The sequence below is a fragment of the Taeniopygia guttata genome, chromosome Z (genome assembly GCF_048771995.1).
Source record: "Taeniopygia guttata chromosome Z, bTaeGut7.mat, whole genome shotgun sequence".
In the NCBI taxonomy this organism is placed as follows: Eukaryota; Metazoa; Chordata; class Aves; order Passeriformes; family Estrildidae; genus Taeniopygia; species Taeniopygia guttata.
In genome coordinates this window covers 48,831,086-48,851,751 of record NC_133063.1, presented here as the reverse complement: position 1 = coordinate 48,851,751, position 20,666 = coordinate 48,831,086, and the positions used below count along the sequence as shown (strand labels likewise).

General features: G+C 39.3%; 1 protein-coding gene across 6 annotated transcripts in view; it reads right to left on the bottom strand.

Moving 5' to 3' along the window:
- The window catches only part of RAI14 (retinoic acid induced 14), an 85,467-nt gene that overhangs the window by 36,182 nt on the left and 28,619 nt on the right, over positions 1 to 20,666 (bottom strand). For all 6 annotated transcript variants that reach the window (XM_030257910.4, XM_012577635.5, XM_030257912.4 and 3 more), the window contains one exon: positions 802 to 932. In XM_030257910.4, the coding sequence (XP_030113770.4) occupies positions 802 to 932 (131 nt within the window). The remainder of the gene's footprint in view (positions 1 to 801; positions 933 to 20,666) is intronic.

Below are 20,666 nucleotides of genomic sequence, written 5' to 3'. Positions count from 1 at the left end.
TAAGTTGCTTTGTGCTGCCCTTCCCAAGACTAAGCTGCCTTGCGGTGTCCTTCCAAGTCCTCCTTTGCCTACATCTCTACAGAATTTTATCAAGGTTTTGGTTCTGTCACAGGACGCCTGTTTCTCACCTATCCACCAAATCATCTTTCTGTGACATACACAAGAAACTGTAAAGACAACAATCTTTTGGCTGTAGTTTTCTTAGAATCTTTTATCTTCCACAATTCAGAGTGTTCACAGGAGAACAAGAGGAAGAACAGAAGATATATATGAAATATATATCAAAAGGAATTTCATTTACACAAAACTTTCATTAGCACACTTCAGTCAAAAAAAGAAACACTTGGCAAATCCTTAGCATCTGCAAGATTTTAAAGCTGTCACCATAGTTTCAGTTCAGCCAAACCCAATAGCATGAAAATATATCTTAATTTCTATCTTATTAAAGTAATGCCCATGGGGAAAAATATCCCCAAATATTAATACATTTTTGGAGTGTGCAATCTGCAGTGTGCCATGAAATTTGAAAATACCCTGTTGTAAAAGGAGCCCACTCTACCCAGTAGTTAACCTTCAAGTTACCTCAATGGGTTTATGATTTTGAAACGGTGTTTTAAAGGTAGAATTACAAATCAATATATTGATAATTGCAAATCAAGACTTGCAGAATGTGTTGTGCTTCAGAACAAAAAGAAACCTTCATTTTCAGGATAGTATCTGGTTTTTAAATCACAGCAGTAGCACACCTCTAGGGCTGGGGTTTTCCACAAGTTAAATCACAGGTTTTGGTCGTGAACTTACACAGTTTTGCCCTCACTGTCTTGTTTGGTGGCACTGGCTCCCTTTTTACCCAGCAGTGAAGCCACTTTCTCAGGGTCTCCATTCTCCACTGCCTGCAGCAGCCGATCATCATTCTTATTCCACTCGTTGGTCTGAGTAAAAGGAAAAGAAAGGAGAAATATTATCAGTACCAGCTCTGTGTACAGGCTCTCCAAAATGATCCTGCACACATTTATCACCACTGAAAGCTTAAACAAAAGCCCAACCCAAAGAAATAGCACAGACAAAGCCACATAAAAGTAATCTGCAAGCTGTGCAGCAGAGGTTCCCAAGGACTTGATGGCTTAAGCCAGGGCCTAAGCAATGACTGAAGATGAACTGTTACTTGGAAACTCTGTAGATGAGTGGTGCAGGAAAAAAATAACATATTTTCTTAGTCTATTTTCAAACATTGTCCTTTATTTTTCCAGTCCTGGCTTCAATTTCAGAGCTGTACCAGCCCCATTGGACCTTCACTACATACATCACATGGATAAGTAATGAGGTGCCTCATCTTATCCAGACCCCACCCTAACAACGCAAACCAGCCAAAACTTTCCATATTAAAGGCTTTTCCTAGCTCACATTTTGTAGAGGCTAATGGGTTAAGAGACTGCCCTTTGCAGACTGCAGCTAGCTTTAATGAGTTTTTAATCCCATGTTGGTCTTTAAAACAAACAAAAAAACCACTCACACACTGCTACTGAAAGAAAAGAAAACCACCCTACTTTCAGATCTTTCCAAACCTACTCCTCTATATCTTTTTGATCCCTCTCAGCAGCTGAATCAAGAACAGGACATGACTTCCCAACTTGATGACTCCCCCTCCTCCTCTGAACCACCAGGACAATTGCCCATTTCCTCTAAAAGGCGTCCAGGTAGAACCTAGCAAGATGCTAAGAAAACAGAGGACAGTTTTCTGTATTCCATGTGATCACAGCAAAATGAGCTCTGGAAAAGGAGTTGCACACAACTGGACTAACAACAGTGTTCAGTCTCCAGGAAAAACAACCTGGTGTAGTTAAAAAGCTGCATTTGAAGCAGTATTAGCACCCAGCTACACTCAGGAGAGTTAACTTCAACAGCTGTGGCTTTCTCTTTGACACCAGTCAGCTCATCTCCAGCATGACTGTCTATTCATGAGCACTTGATTTGTACACAACTTCTGAAATTACTGAATTCATGTTAATACCTTGAGAAATACTTAACTTAATAAAAAAACAATAAAAAACACACACACACACCTCCCCACCCAACATCTTGTTCTGATGTTCTGTATAGACTTTCTTCCTCCAGATAAATAAAAACTTTGACATTTCTCTCTCTGGACTTGTGAGGAAAAGTGTATGATGTGCATATTTATATGAACTAACCCTATAGGATGTTTACACCCTGAAAAACAGGAGGAAAGTGCTCCAGGTTAAAAGTTATTAAAAAAAAAAAACAAATTAAAAGAACCATTAGGGAGAGTGCAGTATGGGCAGGAGAGCAGACAAGTTGGAAGAACACCACCTGGAACCAAGAGTACAAATGGCAGCTCTGTCCAAGGAAGCAGCATTCAGACACAGCAACTGCACTCTGCTATGGGAGTGAATGACTGGTGGGTCAGTGCACATCCAGCAGATCATAGTCTATATTCTTATGGCACTGCAATAAATTTATATGGACTCTGGAGCACTAATTACATCGGCAAAAATAATAGTTTCTCTAAGCAATATTTAGACTCCATGACAATGAGTGGCCAGCCTTCCACCCAAAATGAGACTCATTGCCTATTCTGCATTTGGGGAATTTCATGCTTTAAAGGCAGCCTGTTATTAAAAACAGGTGTTAAAAAAATGTATCTTAGTTGTAAATAAAAAAACATTAAAATTAACACTCTTTATTTGACAGTACATCTTTCGGAGTTTGTTTTGGAGTTTGACCTGTTTCTGAGTTTCTTTATTATTCAGTCATGTATGATATTTATATACAGGCTATTTGATTAATCAACCTTAATCTACACACACATCCAGTGCAATACTACCTGAAATCACCGATTTACTTTTGAAACATGAAATTGAATAAACTACAGGAAAATGTTAAGACTAAGGCCTGCTGAAAATCCTTGACAGAACAGCTTTCAGAAGAACATTCAGCTTTAGAATACAAAATGGCCACATCTTCAAGAATATCGAATATTCATCTTCGTGAATATTCCTTCAATAGTCAGCTATTAAATTGAAACATTATTGGCATATAATCCAGTATTCAGTGTTCTGATACAAGCAAGTAAGCACACAAATACTGACTCCCATATTTAAGAAATATCTGAGAAAAGTGTCAATTTCCTCTTGGAGAAGCTTCTGTGGTAACTGTATTCATCTATAATTATACTATCATTAAAATCCCAGACCAAATAGAAATGAACACAACTGCGTCCCAAATTACCCCTCAGTATTTATGTAGTGTGGAAGCTGCACTTAGGAGATACTCAGATATTGAATAGAGATCCCTGGAGTACTCTGAAAGTGATTCTGATGATGCAGAGCAATGTTCATACTAACAGTAAAACATTTTATTACATATGGAATCACTCTTTTACAAGAACAGATTCTTGAGCTCATCTTTATTTCGACCATATCCTTTCTGGTATCCTAAAATGAACACTCATACAGAAACACAATGTAGGAAAGACTTAATGAGGCCTCAACTAAAAACTGTTGCCTACTAATCTGTACAGCTGAAAAGATTCCCTCATATTTGAGAAATAAATAGAACTGAACTTGGACAAGCCATTAAATGACCCTGAAAACACAATTGGTAGTATCAGATGTATCTTAGTGTCAAGGAAAGGGTATCAATGTACATTTCTTTATTTTTCACACAGAGCTGGAGAATTAATTACTTTTCCTGCTTAGAGGAACCTGGTAGAGGCTGGTGGCTAGGCTAGATCTGTATTTGACAGTCATTTTAGATTCCTGTTTTCAGTTCTAGATCTAATTAGTATTTCTTCTTTCAAGCATTGTAACTCAAGAGATGTTAAAGGAATGACTAATTTTAGAGACTGCCACATACCTAAATCCACTTATATTTGTTCTTGCAAATGCATGTTTAACATCCATTACACTACTGTACATGAAACTTTGTTTTGCTCCTGGAAAACAAAATACACGCTGTTTCTCTTTATCATCGCACAGCAGTTATACTTATTTATAAACTAAAATATCTATGTCCTACCCAAGATGTTTAAAAGCCTCACACTGTATTGCTCACATAAAGTTGTTGATCTTTTCATTAAAGCAATAAAGATTCCATTCTAAGGCACCAATAATATATCATCACTGTAATTGTAGATTAAATGTTAATTTTATGCAAGCCACAAAAACTATTTAGAGACCTTGTTTTATTTTTGAAATTAAATTATACACAAATCTGTTCACACAGAAAAAACAAGCATGCAGGCATCAACTGTTTTTCAAATATTCCTCTGATAGGATCAAACTGGTTTTTTTCTTCCTCATTGTGCTCAAAGACCAGTTATGCATTCCAAAAGTTAAAGGGACAGCCAATAAAATAAATGGCACATAATAGACTCCCAAAACCCCATTTTAATATGGAATCATAGCCCTACTCTTCATTTCTTCAGGGGAAGAAAAATCTCAAAGAACAGACAATACAAATGACACCCAGAAAGACACTGTGCTCAGGATTTGCCAAGCAAGTAGGAGGTATTTAAGTCAGTAGGGTTCTTAACGTGCCTCATGCAATTAAATATTGCACAGGCCCTGCTGTCCATAGCAGATCAGAAAACCCAGATTTCTGAACAGAGGCAGTGACTGCTGCATTACATTACATTCCTGGAATCTCTTGAAATATTAGTCTGGTTTTGACCTCACAAGTCACACATCATCAAGCATACACCAAAGACTTGGGAGGTAACTTCTGCTGGGATGATACAAAACATGGGTACTCCCTGTTACTGTTCATTGTAGAAGTCAGTTCACCTTGAACTGACACCCATCATGCAGAACCAGCATTTGTCTATCCTGGAAAACACGCACTTGGGAGGCGCTCTCTTCTGCCAGGAGTACAGGATGGCCAGCAGAACTGGAGACCTTAACTTCATAAACCCACTGTGTTTCCTCCACTGCAGTCCCCAAACCTTCCCATTCCACTTTTCCCAAACTGCCCAGACATTTCTGCTGCCCATTCTTCAGCTGTGTGCCACATACTGCCCCCTCTATCTAAAGATTCCTCACTTGCCTTGCTTTCAGATCTCATCCAAACAGCATGGCATCAGCCACCACACAGCCCTTGGGGAGCTTCAGCTCTGTTATACCACTCACTCATGTAACATAAAAGAGTGCTTTCTTTTCTGTCAGAGAGGTCTCCATGCATAACATTCTGAGACAACCCATGCAGAACACTTCAAACTCAAGTTTGGCACAAAATAGTAGCACAGTCTTTAGGAATACCTTGACTATAGCACAAGAGCAACAAAACCAACAGCTAAGCAGGTACTTTTCATCACCAATAAAGCTGACGGTTCTGTTGTTTTGTTTGGAGATGGTTATGGCTTGTTTTATGCTAAGACTGCTGCAAATACGCAAGTTCGTCAACTGAGTATGTAGCATTCTAGTAAAAAAACCCAAACCTGAGCATCTCAGCATAAACACATATGTGTAATGAATTTGGAAGAATCTAATCCTAGAAAAGACTGCACATATGAGTTCTCTTCACCTCCATTCCCACCCTACACCCACCTCCCCCAACACTCCTGTAGGCCACGTGCCAAACAGTTATCAACAGCCTTCCTTCAAACAATTAACATTTTGCAATAACAATGGCTTGTGAATACATGCGAAATAGAAGAAACACATATTTCAGTTTCAAAGATCACAGCCAATGCTCCACTCAGTACTTCTTCAGGTTTGGGGGAGGGGGAAATGTTAGTCTGTTGTTTGTTTGGGTTTTTTCAAATGTGTATAGTATATAGTGTTCAGTATAGGTAGCAATAATGAGTACTACATATGCAGAGGAAAAGTAATCTGATCAAAGCTCAAGATGTGCAAGTTTTTGGATAAAACAGATTTTTTTCCTATTAATGTGTAAGGGATGAGATAATCTGTCATTCCTAATAAATCATAAAATACAACAGGGAGAGCTGAAAGGATGGCATGCTAAAATTCAAGTATTGGGTGGCATTGAACATCACTCTCTCAAGCATGCTTTTTATTCTTGATTTTCAGTTGTCAGATGGAAAGGTGTGCTGTAGGGGCTTACTCAGAAGCACCTCCCTCATAACAGTTCAGTGTTTTTCATCCTGAAACACCCATGAGCCTTAGAAAGGAGCTGGTAGCACAGAGGCAGCCATGCTTAGGATGGAAAACCACTCCTGCACAGGGCACTGTGTGGTCAGTATCAGTGAAGCGAGGCTGAGAACTTGATTGACTACACCACTGGTTTATGACCAGTGTTAAAGAAGGCAATGCTCAAGCCAATGTAGAGTGCTCACAACACCTCCAGTGATCACCATCAGGATGACCTCTCAAAACCATGGCTCCATCACAAGCTTTGGCAGCAGTTACCAACAGCAACTGCACCAGCAGCTGTTGAGTCTCCTGTAAGCCCTCTCTGTGCACAATTTATTTCCAATTTTATCATTGCAAGATACTAATAAAGTACTTATCATAGTCGTGGGACTGAAACCATCCAGTAAAAATCCAGTAAAAATCCTTCATTGGGATGATCCTTCCTTCATGAAGGATCCCCAAAAATAATTTGGGATCACACCTAGCATGTTGACAGGTTGACAGATTTTGAGTCCAAAGAGAACCCTTCATATTGAAGCCTATTTTCTTAGAGAGTTAAAGCTTGCACTGGCTGTTTTATACATTGTTTTCTCTGTCACAAAGTGAACAATTTCCTTTCCAGAAGAGAAGCTGAGGAATCAAAACATGTTCAAAAAAGGTAGCTATTAATCTTTTCATCACCACCATATCAAGGATATTAAGCCTCAATTGTCTAAGATCACCAGCACATACCATGCAAGAAATAACATATAACAAGAGGTGATAATTCTACTTAGCACTTGTACAACGTTTTCCATGAGCAAATACCTGAGCAAACATTAACTGGCAGCAACTTAGTTTCTTTATCTTTGGCATGCAGCCTACAGGAGATGATTTAAGTGACCTTGCATTGTTGGAAACCTACTGGAGACAAAGTTATGTTATCTCCACTGAAATCAGAACTGCAGGGAAGCTGAGTAGCAAATTGAAATTCCTGATAATTTCAAACTCAGCAACTCAGTGTCTGAAAAGGAAAGGAATACTTAAGGACTGGAGTCACAAACAAATGTATGGCAAAGACACTGAACACCACTGCATCACAAGGTCATCCACAAAAGTCCACATGTGCTGGACTTCCCAAGAGAGTTTTAAAAACAAGAACAATATTATTGTACTGAATGCATTCACTAAACAAAACATCCCTTGAAGTTAAAACACAGATGACAGTTTTTCTCGAAAGAATGGCTTATCTGTAAACACTATAACCCAGGAGCCAGTGTAGGTAAGGAGCTTTCACCTTTCCTGGCCTTCCCATCTGTAATTTAGAGATTGTATTTGCCAGCAGCAAGCTTGGGTGGTGGGAATGGGAATCTCACTTGAAGAAAGGCAGGATGTTGTTGACCTTATCAGCAACAGCTTATTCCAGCCCGCAGCAGCTTCTCCCAGGACATTCAGAGCTCAGCAGATGCCAGCAGCTGCTGCCTCCCGGGCTCCCTTCAGTTGCTGCGGCTGCCAAAGCCCGCCCTCAGCGCAGATACTGCACAGTGGCATTGCAAGCTGACCTCTGCTGCACCGCACAACCGAGGTAGGACCCTGAAAGGCCATGCCAAAAGATGCTGTGCTCATTAACTTCACCACAAGTAAGGCCTAGACCTCTAATTAAGTTGTCAGAAAAGCAAGACAATGGCGTTCAAAGTATTCATAGTGATACTATCTAAATGTCACTAATTGCTACAACCCAGCCTTTTCCAGCTTCACTTGACCATCCATGTTGCCTGTTTTAGGTGACTGAAGGCTAATTACACTAATTATATTTACATAAGAAGATGAAACATTTGCAGCTCACGAGATTACACACGCCATTCTTTAAAGGTGGAAATGGCAGCAATGAAGTAACCTGTGCACATTTTACAACCACAATCATCAGTCCACTGCCCTCCTCTTGCTTCTTGCTATGGTGCATAGCTGGCGTAACTGGCCATGCGAATTGCATGAGGTCTGTTTGATACTGGAGGCTATATTTGTGCCAGAGGATGAATTCCATTCGAATCAGAGATAAAAACACAACAGGGAAGGCAGGAAGCAGTTGGAGTGAATGGACAAGGAATGCTAACAAAAGACTAATGGCAGATTGTCAGTAAACCTTGATAAACGCCCATTCACTGGGTAGCTTCTGTAGATAAAGAAGTGATTATTATCCAAGCAAACCATTTTTTTCATGCTGAACCCCAGAAAAATACAACCGAACAGCAAGTCACTCAGCAGGGCACTTCTATCAGCCAGCAAGGCTGCCCGGAAACTTTCCTGGCAGAAGAGCCAGCTATGAAAAGCTATGAAAAGAAAGGGTCTTTCACCAAGAGAGAAGGGGAAAGATGACCTGACTAAAATGGTCATCTGAGACTGTAAGTCTGGGGACTGGGGGTGGCAGGGAGGGAAGCTGTAGAAAGAAGTTAGTGTGGTCTTTGCTTAAATGATGACTGGAATGCACAGCAGGTTGTGAGCTGTGCTCCAAGAACATTCAATGAAAGTGCAAATAAGTTTGAAATTAAAGTGTAAATAAGTTTGCTGGTTTGCTGAGATATTTGTATTTCTTGCATGCAAGTTTCTTGGGTATTTTTTGCCTGTTTTGGTGGCGGTTTGGTTGGGTTTTGTAAGTGGGTTTTTTGTTTGCTTTGTTGTTTGTTTGGTTTATTCTAGGCACCCCCCCACCCCACCCCCCCCCCCCCCCCCGCAATTAGTTTCACAGTTTCAGTCAGGCCTTGAATGCAGAATAGCCATAAGGTCAGGAATGGAACATGCACAGTTAAAGCACAGAAAAGCAGCCACTTTTTAACTGCAAGACTTCGTTTCTGTAAGAGCAAGAGAGTGAAGAGCAAATGTCAGCAATGGGGGGAGGGGGGTGGGGCAAGACTGTGTGACACAGTTCACCTAGATCAAGGAATACTAGCAAGTTTAGAGGCACATGGTGGAGTTCTGTGTGGGTTGGGAGACACACAGCTCACACATGCTGCTTGTTTCACTTCATACTAAAGGTCACAATGTTTTTTTTTATCCAGAAACTAGTTTTCAGCCTTTTTTTAACAGATAAATAAATCTGTGCATTTGATGAACAGTGGCATTTCCTGCTAACATTACATCTAGGTACATCAGGTATTCTCTTTTCTTTTAAACAATTACTGATATTTCCACATAAGCCATTTCATTCCATTGAATATAAAGGAAAAGTGAGGAGCAAAAAGCTCACAACATGCAAGACATTAGGAACAAAACAAGAAAAAGTACCTCTAAATCATTAGTAACATACAGCCAGAGCACTGGCATTAAGTCCAGCTACTGTCCATTGTTTATCATCTCACACATCATCAGTACAGCAACTGAAGATTTATCTTTACTTTCAGATAGCAAAGGACGTAGCAGTAACCACACCACATGCAAACAATCACTCTCAGTAAGACAGAAGAAAATAAAGCCAAGAATTAATTGTGTATATTTGTACAAATGAAACAATATTTATCTTAGCACAGGAAAAAACACAGGGGACTTTCTAAAAATAAAGATGCTAAATCTATTCTGTTTGAAGTGACCATCTCCCATTGTTCTGTCTTTTCTCAAAGTTCTAAAGATCTGAGCTACAGAGGACTCAGATGACTGTTCTCATCTTGAAATTACTCAATAATTGTACTAAAACTAAAATATATCTAACAAACTACTGATTACTGCTGGACACATGGGAGGTCTTCCTTTCAAAACAATCCATGGGGTGTCAAAACAGAGACTTAAAAATGACCACACTTCTCAAATGGCTATCCAAGGACCTTCAAGTTTTCCTTATCCTTAAATATAAAAACATATATAAACAAGAGACTGATAAATCAGCATGAGACATATGAAAAAGACTGCTTCTAAAGAAATTTTAAGACTGAAAAACTACTTAATCAACAGACTTTAGTTATTTACAAAAGTAAAACAGTAATTCACATAAAGCCTTTCATGTTTTGGGATATCTGCTACCCAACTGCCTCATGGTCACTTGGGAAAAAGGGGAAATAAAGAGGTTCAAAGTAAAATTGTCTGGATAATCTAACATGACCTTTTATCTGGTAAGTACATTTCAGTGGTAAGTAGGATGTAAGATACTGGGGGAATGCTAACTCTGCAAGCAAAGTCTCTTTATTCAGCTATTGTGTTGATGATCTTGATCCTCTTTACTGTGTTAGACACAGTGGTCTGTGAAGACCAGAGTGCAAGAACCAAGGCATACATCTGAAAACCTTGGTTCTAGATAGGGACAGGAACAGTCCCTTAGATTTCAACATTTAATGCCATAGATACATGACTTCCTTAGTGGAAGGTTTGTAAATTCCACACATTAAGTCATTAGAGAGCATCCAAAGGAGGTGAAAGGTCTGGAGGAGAAGCTGTGTGAGGAGTGGCTGAGGTCACTTGGTCTGTTCAGCCAGGAGGGACTGAGGGGAGACCTCACTGCAGTTACATCTTCCTTGTGAGGGCAAAAGGAGGGGCAGACACTCATCTCTGCCCCATGGTGACCACTGACAGGACCTGAGGGAATGGCCTAAAGTTGTGTCGGGGGGGTTTAGAATATCAGGAAAAGTTTCCTCATCCAGAGGGTGGCTGGGCACTAGAACAGGGTCCTCAGGGAAGTGGTCACCGCACAGTGTTCAAGAAGCATTTTCACAATCCTCTCAAGTAAATGGTATGACTCCTGGGGTGTCCTGTGCAGGGCTGGGAGCTGGACTCAATGATTCTGATGGGTCCATGGTGTGGGTATCTGAGCTGACTGTGTCTACCTTGATTTTTAGTACTATGTTGCAATTTCTGTTGACTAGTAAACTTAGAGAATACAGGTACTTGATGGATGTTCTTGATTTCGGATGGCTAAACAGACATCCATCGTGTACTGGCACTTTAGATCTATGGCTCCATCTTTCCTCCTGTCTGTTGCTAAACCTCTCAAAATATTGCTTATCTTGCCACTTCTGCACAGTAAGCTGATTGTTGTGGTGTTTGGAGCTGCTAGCTGTTTTTCCTCCTCATTATTCTGCAAAGGGGAATACAGACACAAAGACCGCAGATAAGAAAAAAAAAAAAATTAAACACCAAACAGAACTGCACACTTTCCAGAACTGATGTAAGATGTACTGTGCTAGGTTGTGTTCATAAGGTACATGCCACCATAGCACTTTGTGTTTGTATTACAAATGCCTACATGAAAGTTCAGCTCACAATGAAAGTTGCTACCTTTTTTCCCCCTCTATTAGCAAGATAAAATTCATTGCTTGACTGAACTTCACCATCTTAATGTTCTCCACAAGAGCCAGAAGAGATCTTAGATGTTTTTAAAAACAATTCACAGTATTTTTATACTTACTAGAATGCCATTGTGGGAAGTAATACAATTTCCAAATTCGTAACAAAATATGTATTAATATTTCAAAACTATTCCGAGTAGAAAAACAGTCTATTTATAGTTGAATTCGTCATTCTTGTAAAAGACATAACCACTGTTACGGGATTATAGCCTTCTATTCTGAAAGCCATGACAAAGCCAAACAAAACACAGTGCAAGCATAGAGACAAATCCCTATTCCAAGAAATTATTTTGTTTGGAGTCTTCAAGGACTCAACTCAATCTCCAAAAGTACTTCATGACTACATAAGAAGGCAAAAAAAAAGTTTCACTATCTGTCTGATCTTCCTGAGGCCACTAACAGATGTTAGTGCTGTGAATTGACCCCTAGACCTAATATTTGTCAGCTTCCAAAATAAAATATTAAAGAAGCAAGCTAAGCTTAGTTGCTTTTACTTCCATGACTGCAATGAGGGATAAATCCAAGAGTCATGGGGAAAAGAAAGCGACTGTTTTGCATGAAAATAAAATCCACTTCAGCTGCCAGTGAGGAACATGTGAGATTTCACACCACCACATCTTCCCACGTAGTTTATCCTCCACATCACATGCACTGAGAATCAGACAAGTCTTTCATGCATCAGTCTCTCTGAATGCAGAACATCAACTGCCCACACAGGCTTGCCAGGCCTGAAGCAAAAGGAGGGAAAGAACAAGCAGGCACTCACCCTGGTTCTTTCCTTATCTGAAGAAGGAGTTCCATCTGAACTATAGATATTGATCTGAATTTCAGATAAGGAGTTTCCTTATCTGAAGAAGACCTTATCTGAAGAAAGAGTTCCATTTCTCTACAGACATCAATAATGATATGCACAAGTTTTCAGTTCAGCAGGCATGGATGGCCTTGCCTTTAATCTGATCAGAGCCACAGCTTGCACACCTTTCTCCAGGCAGCTCCTGAAAACTCAGTTTTGGCTGCTCCAAGCCAGTGCTGGGGATTTAACTCTTGCCTATTTGATCAGTGATTGAACTATCAATCTCAGTATTGAGAGACTGATCTGCACATCAATAACCTGTCCTCATTTGAATATTCTTATCACTGATCTGCACATCAATAACCTGTCCTCATTTGAATATTCTTATCAATAATATGTGATTTACTAGAACACTCAGTCCTTTCACCACAGTACTTTTGCTAATTTGGATACCCTGCAACTCACCAAATGCACTAGGATGGCTCACACAAGATGACAAGAACTACAAGCAAACCTCTGCTATTTTGTTTTACTTAAAGATTCATTTGGCTCCTACTTATTAGTCCTAGAGTGAACTATATTTGCATGTCACAATCATCAAGATAGTCTTCTGTTACCAAGTGCTGCCAGTAGTTTGTCTGACCTTCCCCTCTAAGGAATACTGTTGATGCTGTATCAAGACACCCTACTACAGGTTGCCTAGTTTATAGTCTGATTTCTTCACAAGATCTACCCATATTTGTTGTATGTAGAGTTCAGCAGCTCAACAACATAGAGATTTTCAGCTTCCCCAGTACAAAGCAACTGAAAATAAAAAACCTATAATTAAATGGTATACAAAGCAGCAAATCCTGAAGGGCAATCCACTCCCCAGAATCTCTCTGGAGAAAGAGCACACAACCCCAGGAAAAGTGAGTGGGCTGACTCCACTACCAGTCCCTTTTCCATCATCAAAAACATCCCTACTACAGCTATAACCATTTCATCACAGTTCTTGCAGGGGCTGACATGAGAGAGAGAAATCCCTAGTAGTATCATAAATCTTATAAAACATTTTCCCCTTGATGCTTACAAGCAAGACTGACCTGACCAATATCCCTAGCCATGCTCCCCATCAGGATCAGTTTACTCTAAACACATTTCAATGCCTGAGACTGCACACCAGGGCTATGCTGGATTCCGTGGAGTGCATCTAACAGAACAAGTTTGAGTAGCTGCTGAATTCAGACATGTTTTCAGGAGCAAATGGCCAGTCAGTGGCAAAGTAATTCTCTTTTTTTTTTTTCAAAACACGCATTTCAATAATTCATGTGAAAGGGTGGAGGAGCAGAGGGAGAGCAAGGATTTGTAACAGGTTTTAAGTCTTCATGGAAGAAGAGATAATGTCTGAGAGCTTTGTGAGTCATGACAGAAATGCAAAGAATGTGCATTTGTTGAGTTTTTGGTTTCTTCTAGGAATCCATGTCATGTATCTTAGGGCTTCCCTTCCATCTCATGAGATTGAAAACCCAGAATAGCATACAAACATCCTTTTTTTCATTCTGTAACAGCATCTTTAACAGATTCAATTAATAACTGCAAAGGATTATATAAATAAGCCGAAAATTAGATCATTTTCATTGCCAGAGACATCAGAAGGTTTCCAAATTTTATGGGTTAAAAAAGACAATAAATTTAACAGTCTTTTGAAGATGCTAGTATAATCCTTCCAAAATTGAAGAGAACAGATGACTCAACCATATGGCTAAGTTCCACCAAAATTCTGTCTTGTAATCATAAAATATGATGTAATGCAGTTTGGTCCCAGGAGAAGGAAAGGCGTTAGACATATGTGACATGCACAAGCATTGCCTGGATCCATCTGGCTAGCTGTTTTAAAAAGGTATTACACAAATGAGCATGGTTTTCTAGAAGACTCCAAGATAAATATTTTTAAGCCTTCTGGAAAAGAAATGGATATTCTTCTTAAAAGCTACTTTAATGCACCAGCCATTTTCATTAGAAAATAGGTATAATGAACATGTTGTTACCTCTTTCTGCAGCAATGCAGCTTTAAACAAATTTGCCTTTATAGACTTTGAAAACAACCTGTGGTTTATTGCTATTTCACACATAATAGCATGAAACCTCTTGGAAAAAAGAGTTTGAAGGACTATTTGGAAACCAAAAGAAGATTACCTTTTAAAATATCTGAGAAAGAGAAAAGAATGCCCATTAATTCAGAATACACCTCAGTAAGTGGCAAAGAATGTAATTTTCTGCATTATGTAAATGCCAAATGGAAAAAAGGTGCTGCGAAGGAAATCAGAGTAATCAACTGTAAGACATAAAGTACTCTTCAATTCTACTGAAATATGTGCAACAAAAGCCACCAATATCTCAGTTACTCAAATATTTCACATAGTCCCTTGGAATTAATGGCAACCATTCACATTATCACTTCTGATCTTCATTGTATTCAGGATGCCATTTAAGAAGATATGCAGAGATGCCTTAATTAAGCATAATTAAATATATAAATAGAAAAATATTTATATAAAATATTTTTAAAAAAACCTCTTCACTTTTTATTTTTGGTGGTTCAAGCCTGGCTCCCAGAAAAATAAACTGATTCTTTCATGAAAACTAAAGAAAAATGACAAGCAGATAGTTTTGTTTCTCATAGTGACATAACCAGCAAGGAACAATTACTGGGGACTGACTGAGGTGTAACTGCTGCGAAGTCTTTCTAAAAAACACCATGTTACCATTACCCTCATGTTTTAATACCTTGCTTAGCAACACTGTCAGGAGCCTGTCAGCTGGAGCACACAGCGAGTATCCTTCCCCTCTAATAGTGTGTACACTTAACCACAACAAAAAAGTTTAGAAAGAAACTAAGTTTCAGCAGAAACTAAGAAGGCAAGAGACCACGCAAGAGAACTGGGGAATGTATCCATGCTTCCCGAGCCCCAGTTGGATTAATATGAAAGCAAAGTTGTAGGAATCATCAGGTAAGGCATAAAGAAGGAAACAGAACAACTATGGACTGTATTCACCAATGTGCAGTATTGGTCTCTTTCTTTAAAATTACATTAGAGCTGGAAAGGTTTCAGAAGGGTAAAGATGATCCAAAAAAGCAGTTGTAGGGAGATCAAATTGGCTAAGGTACCTCAGCCTAGTTAAACTAAGGGAGACACAAAGATGACAAAAACCACTGATGTGGGGGAGGTGGACAGGGATCAACTGTTACGGCACAGCTGAGGGACCATCACATGAAGGTGGAGCCAGGTCAAAGAAAAACAACAAATATTGTACTTGTGGAAGTAATTTCCAAGGATGTTGCAGATAATAGCTTTATGTGGGTTCAGGGAGGAACTGATCAAACATTAGGCAGAAAGGTTCACTACAGGTTTGGAAAAGAGTTTCTACACATGCAGGAAACTGCTTGAGCTGAAACTACTAAGCAGCTAGGAAAGTATTAAGGAGAAGTGTCGTACAAACTTGCTCAGTGCTTTCTCTTCCCTAGATATACCTCAGCAGGCACTACTGGAAAAAAAGAAGAAAAAAGACTAGGGACCCTCAAACTGAGTGTTCTGTTCAGCTCCATTGGGTTTTTTTGTGCCACAGCTCCTATTCCCTCTCATGCTCTGCAGAGGAAAAACCAACAACACATTTGTGTCTGTACAGCTTGATAGGCACCAGGACTAAGTCAGGCTACAAACACTGCCCTAAACACGTGGCTAACCATATGGGACAACTCTGCTTTTCTTTAGTAGTGACAGGTGGAAAGTAGAAAGAAAAAAACACAGAACTGCTACCCCTCATGATTGCTTAATCTCACCAACAAGCACAATCCTAAGCAAGGAACCCCTGTGCTGAAGAAGCCTCCACAAAATAGAGCTGTACAGATCTCTCCAGGCTTTCTCGAGTATCCTAAGACAATGGAGGAAAAGAGGCCGCAATCTTGAATTCAACATGTCAGCTCTGTATCACGAGACCAACGTTTTTTAAAAGACAGCAGAGCAAAAATGGTTTAAAGCCACCAGATTTGGCTATACTGCCTTAACCACTCAGGCAAAAAGCTGAAATACTTCTGATTGTATGGTCTTCTCAGGCCCCAGCCACCAATTTCTATAATCTTCTGGCAAGAGATTTTAATGGTAATTTGCGTCAAGGGATGAAGTCTAAACCAAGGACAGTCTACAGCCACACTGTAATTCATGGTTTGAATAAAAAACCTCAGCATGGATAAAAAAGGTCATTCTGACATGGGCTGAGGACACATCTTTACTATGGAAAGATACAATTTCAGTAGACTACCATCTCTTATGTTAAATATATTTTATGCTATGCACATCCTATTATTGAATTATTTGTTGAACCAGCATTTTGAAAGCTAAATAGCTTATTTATTTACCTAAATATGGATTTGAAAAGGAAGTTCTCAAAAACCCTCATACTAATAAAATATTGTTTGTAACTGTTGAATTATCAATCACCACTTTTCAGTTTTGTTTAATCCTTCTAAAAATCTTCACTGCACTAAGGGAAAAGAAATTTAAAAATCAAGGACTCATATTTGGAAAGCTCCACATAGTATTTCACAACAGCCCTGCAATTACTTCTGAGAAATCAAATTTTAAAGATTTTGGCCTGCTATGCTATTTGAATGGGAAGAGGCTGACAAAGCTAAGAAAGTGAAATCAACCTCCTGTTACTCTTCCAGGAGTTTCAGTGAAGATACTGCTATTCGCAAAATCTGGGAGTAATATTACCATAGTAACTACAGAAATTACAATAAAGTGTGAACAAACAATTCCTCCATAATCTCACCACAGAACATTGCTATCTGCTTGAGAAGAAAAGGCTCGAAATGCTCTTCAGCATCTCTAAAGAGCTCTACAAGACTAAACGATTATGCACTGGAAAGTGTTTCCTTAGGAATGAGGAAAGTTTTGGCACGCACTGCAACGTCACTATAAATTAAATCTCTGTGCTGCAGCTGTCCAAGGCTTTGTACTCAGTCCCTGACACAACACGTTGCCTCAGGCTGCTTGCTGAATGCCTGCCCAGCCACTGAACTGGTTTCATTGTGCTCCCCTTTGTAAAACTGGGCTCACTACAGCCTGGCCATCTCCTATGCCACTTTCTTTTAGGCAAATGCTCGTGACTGAACAAGACATCAAACCTAGGGTCAAAGCTTTGTGACTGCTCGATGGTTACCTGCAGCTTCCATGACATAGTAAAACCAGCTTTTACACAATAGCTTTTCACACTGTAAATTAAAAGAATCAGCATCAGGTATAAATAAGGGAAAGAGGATTCCATCATTCTAAATTGAGTTTTGTTTTGGCATATTGTTTTGGTTTGTTTTGGTGTGGGGTTTTTTGAGATATTCTGTGGGTCTTTTTTTGTTGTTTTGCTTTGCCTTTTAATGATGGCACCAAACATTCTGGCAAATGAGAAACATTCTGAGAATATTACGCTAACTGGAAATAGAGGTTTTAGATTAATATTGAGCTTCATGGGTAGCTAGCCACTTCCTTAGCTTTGTTTTATTTTAGAATGCATCATTCTTTTATTTCTATGCCTATGCAAAACGTTTTCCAAACATTTAATGTCAGACAGGAAAACTGAAGTGGAAAGTGGATGACAGCCAGTTTAACTGAGCTTTATCAACACAGTCCATACATCCTGACACACTATACATGCTCTAAGTCACCTCAAGCACTATAGCCAGTCATGCCACTGCTATTTGAAGAGATGGTCACAATTTTGCAAACAGAAACAATGGAATTATTTTACAATGGATACAATTTTACAATAGAATTGTAAAATTTCAGTGTAAAGTCCAAAATAATATACCATGTTGTTTATGATCCATATACTGTTTGCATGAGATTGGAATACAAAATAAAAATGGCAATAAAAATAATCCTTGCATGTATAGAATTAGAAAAGTTAGATGCAACATTTTTACTACTTTAAAGCCATCAAAAATGATTATGCTTAAGTATATTATTAGCCTGCAAAACTCCAGGCTTCATTATGTATTCCTCTGTCTGCATATGCATCTCTCACCAAACCAAGTTGATACTGCTTTTCAGCTGGCTGAAAGAGTAATCACTGTGGAGACAAGAACTGAAAATATTTATTCTCAACCAAGAAGTTAACCACACTTCAAGACATGGTCTCTTCTGACCTTGGCAGCCTGTGAGCGAATTCTGAGCACTTTCAGAGAAGTGGCAGAGCCTGTCTCTTACATGGATGATCTCTACAGAAAACACTGGACCAAAAACCAAGACCTAATTACTTGGGCTCAATAAAATCCTATGTTTCTTGCTTCTGCACTAGTGCAGCCACTACCAACTCTTATTTTAGATACAGCTACTGAGTTATGTCAGAAAAAGCCTGGTTACCTTGGAGATCACTCCCAAACAGCTCTGGCAGAATTCACAAGTTGTATTTTACCAAAATTTTTCTCTCCTTGAGAGAGTCGATTTCTATGTGCTTGAGCAAAACACAAGGGCACCAAACAAAAGAAACACCAAGTTAGTGCATACTTCAACTACTTTCCCAGCATAGCTAGAATTTCAACATGAAGTGAAAGAGAAAACAATTGTGTCCGGATCCTATTCTGAAGGTGAGTATTGACGCCACGGCGTCATACAAGACTTCTGTACACACAGGGGGTTGTGTTTGCTTTTGTTAGGGGTTGTACAGACAACAAGCAGGTATCATACAAAAATTATTTATTTAAGTAGGCTTTCTTCACACCAAATGTAGAAAATATACCAATTATTTCATTGGTTTAATATAATCTCTGGAATGGAGGATTTGTATTTTGGGACACATTCTGGAACAAATACTCATGCTTGCTTTTAAAATAACAGAAGAGCAGACTCATCTTGAAATTGCCCCTTCTAAACTAACCCTAAAATAATTTGTATCTGGGAAATAAACTGTGAAGCCCTGCAATAAACACAGTCACAGGAGAACTGGAAGCATCTATGAAAACAAGAGCTCAACATGTCTGTGATGATGCACAGTGTTCAAGAATACTTTTGTTCTTCTTTTGTTTCTGAAGACAGCATGAAAGGGCATTTCTTGCACCAAGAGCTGAAAAAAAAAAAAAAAAAAAAAGGCAAAGAATCCATTCAAATAGTACAGTTGTATCTGATTTGCATGGTTAAGCATTCCAGTTTCCTTAACTGTTTAGGTGGGAGGATGGGGAGCATTACCAAGCGACCTTTTCCACAGTAAGCCAGACTGAGCTGTACTGCTCTGTATGTACCTGTGTTCCACATAGCTGGGTTAGCTGGTATTCAACATGGCAAAAAGATTAACTCTTTGCAAACTATTTAGTTCACAGTCAATCTATGAACACAGATGTGGGGAGGGACGGAAGGGAAATTATAATAAGCACTCCACATATGTATTTTGAAACTGCTACAGGGAATTTGAACCCAATTTTCCCCCATTATTAAGGCACATGTACATCTCAAGGATAATCAATAAGCCAGAGTAATAAGGTCAACAAAAGCTACAGGCTGGTCACAACAAGGAAAACATCATATGTTTAGAATTCATTGCATTGATTTTACAATTTCCCCCTATTTTAGCATTTCTTCAGAACAGACGCTTGTATCCATATTTAAGTTTCTGGCCTTTCTTACTGCATCTGTGCAGCTCACCTACTCAACTACCAGCTCACATCATCAAAACACATGTGATACATGCACCTTTTTTTTTTTTTTTAAGGTATGTTTATCACCAAACTTTCAGAACTGAATTTCTGCATAAATCAGGCCCTAGGAAAACAGACAGCTCCACTGCCTCACTTTAGTTCTGCACATGGTTTTGTCAAGCAGTACTTCTAGATCTTTTCAGCAGAGACATGTTCCCTATTATGTTAGTACTTGTAACACCCTCCTACTCCATAAGACTGCCTGAGGAGCTACGGGTGATCTATGATGTCTCTGCTGCCCTGGTGACCTACAGCATCCAGGCAGTGGATATGCTTTTGCAAAAAAACTGAGTTGACATTCCTCTTCTCTCAGGAAGTCAAGCAGTTATTTCCAGAACTCTACAAAAGTCGATCCACCACCACAGCTTAAGCTCTTCAGTTACTTGCTCCCAACTTTGCTCTCCAACTCTCAACTCTCATGTTTTATCAGACGTACAGCAGAATTGTTACCTTACTTACCTCTGCAACTACCTCTCATGCTGCTCAGTCCCTGAGCTACAAAAATCTGCAACCACAACACACCACACAAAAAAACCCCTTATCTCCTATTAGGGATATGTTTCTCTTCCTCTTCTCCTTCTGCTCAACTCTGAAGAGCCAGGGGAGCAGTGAGCTACAGATACCTCAGGAGCCGAAGTTAACCAACTCAACAGCACACACAGCTTGCAGACAACATGCTTTACAAGGCGTGAAGAATGTCAAGTGTTTACAAAGGAAAGTAA